This window comes from Nelumbo lutea, chromosome 4, assembly GCF_056320005.1.
Source record: "Nelumbo lutea isolate HS-2025 chromosome 4, American lotus-T2T, whole genome shotgun sequence".
In the NCBI taxonomy this organism is placed as follows: Eukaryota; Viridiplantae; Streptophyta; class Magnoliopsida; order Proteales; family Nelumbonaceae; genus Nelumbo; species Nelumbo lutea.
The window spans coordinates 22,919,331-22,925,738 of record NC_142687.1 but is presented as its reverse complement, the minus strand read 5'-3'; the positions used below and the strand labels follow the sequence as shown (position 1 = coordinate 22,925,738).

At 38.8% G+C, this 6,408-nt stretch overlaps 1 protein-coding gene across 4 annotated transcripts; it reads right to left on the bottom strand.

The window, feature by feature from the left end:
* Positions 1 to 1,264: 1,264 nt before the first annotated feature.
* Positions 1,265 to 5,597, bottom strand: LOC148854592 (uncharacterized). Of its 4 annotated transcripts, none has more exons than XM_088982650.1 (7): positions 4,904 to 5,597; positions 4,561 to 4,597; positions 4,217 to 4,453; positions 4,045 to 4,092; positions 2,491 to 2,906; positions 2,269 to 2,351; positions 1,265 to 1,306 (listed from the first exon to the last, which is right to left on the bottom strand). In XM_088982650.1, the coding sequence occupies exons 1-6, from the start codon at positions 5,203 to 5,205 to the stop codon at positions 2,279 to 2,281; spliced, it is 1,113 nt and encodes a 370-aa protein (XP_088838776.1). In that variant the 5' UTR covers positions 5,206 to 5,597; the 3' UTR covers positions 1,265 to 1,306; positions 2,269 to 2,278. The 4 variants fall into 4 exon arrangements, with proteins under 4 accessions (XP_088838776.1, XP_088838774.1, XP_088838773.1 ...); XM_088982648.1 differs by lacking the exon at positions 1,265 to 1,306 and adding an exon at positions 1,496 to 1,612; XM_088982647.1 differs by lacking the exon at positions 1,265 to 1,306 and adding an exon at positions 1,783 to 2,049.
* Positions 5,598 to 6,408: the final 811 nt, after the last annotated feature.

Here is a 6,408-nt window from a genome sequence, read left to right as displayed (position 1 = left end):
TTTCCAAAACTGACCAAAGGTTGTGGGAAATAACCTTTTTGGGTATTTTTGCTTTGAAAACCAACTTGAAACCCTGTAAATCACGACCCTAGTTACTCTTACTAAAGTGAACAGAAAGTGCGTGGGAAATAAGCCTTTTGTGTCTCCTATAAGCTCATTTGCTGAAATATATCAAAGACTTGCTAAAGTTCACAGATTGAATTGATCAGCCACAATAAGTTTGTAGTGTTTCCTGGACACAATGTACCTCATTCATGTTGGTTCTACCAAAAACTACAAGATCACCAGTGAAAGCAAGATGATTAATGGTTATGGTAATTTTTGGTCCTTAATGCCAATACCATGTAGTTCCTAATTTCTTAGGCCCCATTTACTTTTTGGGAAGTTACTTACCTGGGTAAGTGTTTCTTGGGAACTACTTCCTCGGATAAGCGCATTCTTTTATTTCCCAGGTAGATAAAACAATGACTGTTTTAGCCATAAAAATTTATTATTAAAAGGAATAACTTTGTCCCATCAAAATGTTGACAATTTTCCCTCCACATGGGAAAGTTACCAACAAAACTAGGAAATGGGTATCACTTACCCATGTACATAAATCTGAAGAAAGAATATGGATATCTTGGTCAATGGAAACATCCCATTGACCAACTTCTCCCTCTTAAAATCCAAAAAACAGAGGGCCATTCATTTAGAATTCCAAGTCATGAGAATATCCCTATAACAAGGATAGCCAAAGATGAAAGGCATGACACATAATTCAACCATCTTAACGAACTTGGAAAAAAAGTGCACACTCCCAAGGGTTCGAATTAGATACCTCCACTCAACTTTATCATAAACTTTAGCCATGTCGAGTTTAACCATTGTCTTGTATAAGAGCAGTAATGGATGAACCCAGGTTCAGTAGCATAATTTTTGAGTATTATGGTGAGGGCAATGATTGATTTAAGAAGCAAGCCAACAATGTTCATTAACGAAAATGCACTACTAGTTCAGTTCATCCCCTGGTGGAGCCAGACGCGTGCCAACATGAATATGTACCCTGAAACCCTTAAAAACCAGAGAAAAAACTGATTGGGTTGACATATATAGGACAGATAGGATGTTTATTTTACATCTACGTCTATGGTGTATCGAGGCACTTGGAGAATAGAGAACCTCAGATTGCATTGCAAGATGCTAGCTTTGTTTGTTGGGGTTCACTTTTGATCAGATCACGCTTTTATTACTTTTAAGTTAAAAAGAATTGTCTCGACCATGGAGGAATGTGACCGTGCTTTCATTGGCCCACTGCAACTGTAGCCTGTAGCAAAAGGCCAAAAGTGAACTCCCATTTAGATGAGTAATAAGTGCATGGTTGCAGTTATTTGATCATGTCAATTTTTGTGCAACACATCTCCGACGTAGGAATGCTTCAATGGTTGGTAGTTGGTACAGACACTCTATGAAAACAGGTACATAGCATACAAAGCCCGAAACAGGTGCATTGGTCTTATATGCTAAATCCAAAAATTTCCATTCATTTTAATATTAAAAGTCTGAAGTCTGAATAGGTCATTGTTCTTTTTCTTTTCCTTCTTTTTGATCGAGTAGACCAGACTCTTGAGACCTGACAATTATGATGCAGTACGTCAACCAATATAAAAAAGAATACTTAAACTAAAGAAACACAAAATAATTGATACCAAAGAAGCTCCAAACCCTCCACTACCAGGCACAGCCTGGTCTAAAGTCTGTGCCATGGCTTTTAGATTTATAATGATGAAGTTGCAAATCAGATTTAATTTTGAATTTGTGGCTCTATCATTTACCCACGCTACATTTGGTTGAATGAGTGCTTAATTCACATAACAAGCAACTATTGCTGGGACGGTAATAGATAGGCATACTATAATTCATGGGCCTTAAAAGCCCATTATCATCAAGTCTGTTGGAGTTCTGTTTCCTTCTTCAAGTACTCCTGTACTAGAAAACTTATCAATATGATGTTAAAGAGTTGGGAGCCCCTCCAAGTATAAGCAGGATCTTGTATGTAATATCAATCCACTGAAGAACATAGATGCATGTAGAAATACGACTTATTACTATTGAGAGTGATAAGTTGAAATACAAGATCTGCCTGTTTATATTAATTTCCTATTATTTATCTGAAAACGTGGAGGAAAGAAAAAAAAAAAAACCACATTTGTTATCACCCAAAATCCAAATTGATCAATCAAATAAAGAAACAAAAAACAAAGATACAACCTGATTTCTAGCACTAACCTTCAATTCCTCAGATCCCAGATGCTGTAGGCTTGAAACAATCGATATTGCACAATCCGACCGATCTCATCATATCTCCGAAGCTGCCACCATTCCATTCCAATAGTCAAGAAAACAAGGAATTATATATTTACATCCTAAGTAATATTGTCCACAACAGACAAAAGAAAGAAAAACAGAGAAGTAGAAAGACATTCTTAGCCAGTCCAAGTTTTATCAGACCGATCAATGCTGTTCCTTGCTCTCTCTGGCTGGTCTGTGCTACTTCTTGCCTTCTCAGGGCGATCGGTGCTTTTTCTTGATTTTTCTCTCCTATCTGTGCTGGCTCTTGACTTCTCACTCCGATCTGTGCTTGGCCTAGATTTCTCTCTCTGATCAATACTGGGCCTGGACTTCTCTCTCTGGTCTGTACTATTTCGAGGAGGCTCTGGCTGATCTGTACTCTGTTGGCATCCACTGCTGGGATTTGGCAATTTCTCAATAGCTGATATAAACTTCTTGAGATGCTTTAGATATTCTGGGTAGAGTTCCAAGTTACAATGGTTCCCTCCCTTAAGCCATAGCGGCTCATACTTTTCTTTACAGAGTTCCCAAAGCTGCTTACCATGGGAACAGTCTACAACTTCATCTGCAGTTCCCTGCAAGGACCAATAATTGAGTGAACAGCTGGTCAAATGAGTGCGCTTTAGCTCTATTGGTAATGCATTTCACAACAAGGATCCCAATCAAGCATTCAAAATGCATCTTAATTACTAGGTAGGAAGTGGCTGGTATCTATCATATGTCCTCAGGAGCTACATCATATTTTTAAGCACATTTAAAGCTCACCAAGTTGAACAATTCCATTTTAAGGTAGGCAGAAAATTCAGTATGAACCAAAATTTCAGATTTATAAAAACATATAAGGGTGAACTGCCTTCCGGCCAATCGATGTGGATACTCAAGCAATGGAGCAGTCTAGATGGCACAACCAAAAATAACGATCTGGAGGGCAAAAGTAATTGTTGTTTTGGAATCGGATGCATCAAACTTTATTTGGGCAGGGGCACACACCAGGTAGTTCGATTCAGCAATTCAAAAAAAAAAAAAAAAAAAAAGAATCGGTTAGGAATTAGGATTTTTGGGTTACAGGCATATTGCCCATCGGAGTTATCTGTTTGTAGGGAAGGGAAGCGGTAGAGAAGGAGATGAATGACAAGGGTTGTGCCTACACCATGGTCTCAAACACAGTTAATGGAATATTACTACAAGACTCAAAAGTCTCAAACACCTTAAAAGAGATAATAACTAAGGGGGTGTTTGACAACATAGTTGGTTTTGAAAACAAAAGCAAAACCATATTGTCAAACACCCCCTAAAGATGAAAGGAAAATTAACAAATCAACAAGCAAATGTATTAATAAGAGGATGGCTATGTTTGGATTAACATGGAATTCAGGGTTATAAAAGGAATTGAATCTTCACTCCACAGTGGAATACCATAAATTCAAATTAAACCCCCGCTTAATATGGGTTTGAAATCTGCCAGCATATGTAGAATGCCTAACAGTCATATGGTCAATTTTGGTAATGTTATTAACCAATATGCATTTCCAATTAATTCCAAGGAAACAGATGGAAATAATCTTTGACAAACCTATTATCATGGTGCATCAAAAACTGTATCACACTGCTCTACCTACTTTTCTACCCAAAAAAAATCTAATTTACTTTAAACAAAAATCAACAAATGAAAACCAACTAGCACGGAAGCCTGAGGAGAAATACAATACTCACATGAATTATGAGAACTGGGCAAGTAACCAATGGAATTTTATCAACGTTCTGCACAGAGATGAAAGAAGAAAATTGAGAGCACTCGTTAATGAAATCGGGTCCAACAAAGCATCACCAAACGGTGAAAGATTAGGGCTTCAAAGAATTCAGACGGGAAAAAAAAACCCGAAACCTTATAAACGTCAAACCAGTATGTTCGTTTTACTGGATACATGACTCGCAGGCCAGACATGATTGCACTGTGGAGAACCACAGCTCTCAGTCGAGGCAAACGGGTCGCCAAATCCAAAGTAGGGCCACTACCAACTGACTGACCGTACAAGATAACGTCTTCCTCCTTGGCTCCATAAATCTCCTCAAGACATCTATAAACTGTCTCTATGTCCGCATATGTGCTTTGCTCGCTCGGCTACCAGTAAGATTTAAACATCATAAATCAGTAATTTTTACTCAGTCAAAACAAATCAATATATATATATTTTCACACTCTGTTGGTACAGAGTACAGACACGATACCTTCCCAGAAGACTGTCCATACCCAGAATAATCGTACCTGTAAATCATATACGAAATCAAGTTTTTCTGTCTTGGAGCTCCTCAAATAAGAGACATGGAGAGGAGATAAAAAGAGGAAAAAGAAATGAAAAACAGAGAATCTAGGTTCCCAGGTCCCCAACATTCCTGTACTGCTCATCAGTCGATCTTTTCTTTAATGCCAAAAACATCTCATAACAATAGTAGAGAAGTCTAATTAGATTAGAACTCAGAAATACGAAACTCCAAATTGATTTAAAGCTAAAGAGACTTGAACTGAAATACTGACATTCAAAATTTTTGACCAGGCAAAATCGGTACTAACCCCATCAAGTTTACGCACAGATGAAGACTAAGCTCCGTGAAGAGCTCATACATCTGCCCTAAATCAGCAGCATTGCCATGAGAGTACAGCACAGTCAGCGACGCCGACGGATTCTTGACATACATCGCAACTATCTCATTTCCTCTCTTCGTACAGAGCTTTAGTACATCAACGTTTTCTCTGTGAGGAACGTCCGATATTAACAATTTTCCGGTATGTTCGCCGACGACGAGCTTATACGATGGCGGATTCGGCGGGAAAAAAGCGAACTTCGCCGCCATTGATGACGTTACAGCCCCCATTTTAAGTTAAAGGTAAAAGAATAAAGTAAAAAATCGGTATTTTCTGCCTTTGATAGTTTGGATCAGATCGGAGGGTGAAAACAGCGTCGGAATCTCGGTTTCTGCATCGAACGAGTTTAGAGAGAGAGAACAGAGATTGGGACTGCAGGTGAGAGTGAAGTTCTGAAGCTTTTCGGTCTCAATGGAGAAGCGGAAGTGGAAAAATCTAGGGTTCTGGACCTGTGGAGTTGTTCGGATCTACGTTGGTTCTGGAGTTCTGGAGTTGGTATCGAGAGTGTGATCGAACAGGGAAAGATGGAAGAAAGCAGAGGAAGAGGGAAAAAATGAAAAAAATAAAAAATAAAGAAAGGGAAGGCAGAAGCCACGGTGTATAATTTGGAGGGATTTCCGGCGTCGAAAAGGAAGCGGTACGTGTGGTATCATTAAAGCGGACGAACACTTACTCGAAGGTTTCAAAGTAAATTACGAGGTCTAAGCAAGCTCCCGCCTCCCGGTCTCCGGTCTCCCCATCATAAATTATCACTGAAATTACATTTTTTTAAGAGAAAATAACTGTTATTTGCGTGATTATTATTTATTTTATTGAGCCAAGTAGAATAGTCAAATAGTCAACGTTTTGTGTATTAACGAGACCTTGATGATGACTCAATAGTCATCTAACCTAAAGTCGATTAGATTAGTACGTTAATTTAGGTATGGATCTCCTCCCTTGTAAAATGAGGAACACCCCAAAAAACTGGGGCGCGTTTGTTTCGGAGCAAGAAAGCTGCTGTTGTGTATATATTTTTAAGCGTTTTGGTTCGGTGATAACAAGACGTAAATACAAAAGTACTCAGCGCGGGAAAAGGCGATGGAGTTTTTGAGATCGGCTTCAGTCCGGGCAAAGCAATTCGGGCAGCTTTTACTGCCTTGCATTGAAAATATTTTCGTAATTGTGTTTTATTTCATGGCAAAATATTCTCTCGATGCAACCCAAGATTGTAAAAGGCTATCAGAATAGTATGAGCACAGATTTGTCCTGATAGAAGCCGCTCTGGAATTTTCACTTTCAAGTTTCAACTTTCCAAACGATATGGATCTCCACGTGGAGATTAGAAGGCGGTGAGAAAAAAATGCATGTCCCCACGTCAGCCTCTTATCATTTGCTATGTGGCAAGATAAGTCGTTTTGGTAAGGGTGAATACCAAATTCGGTTCACCGAAC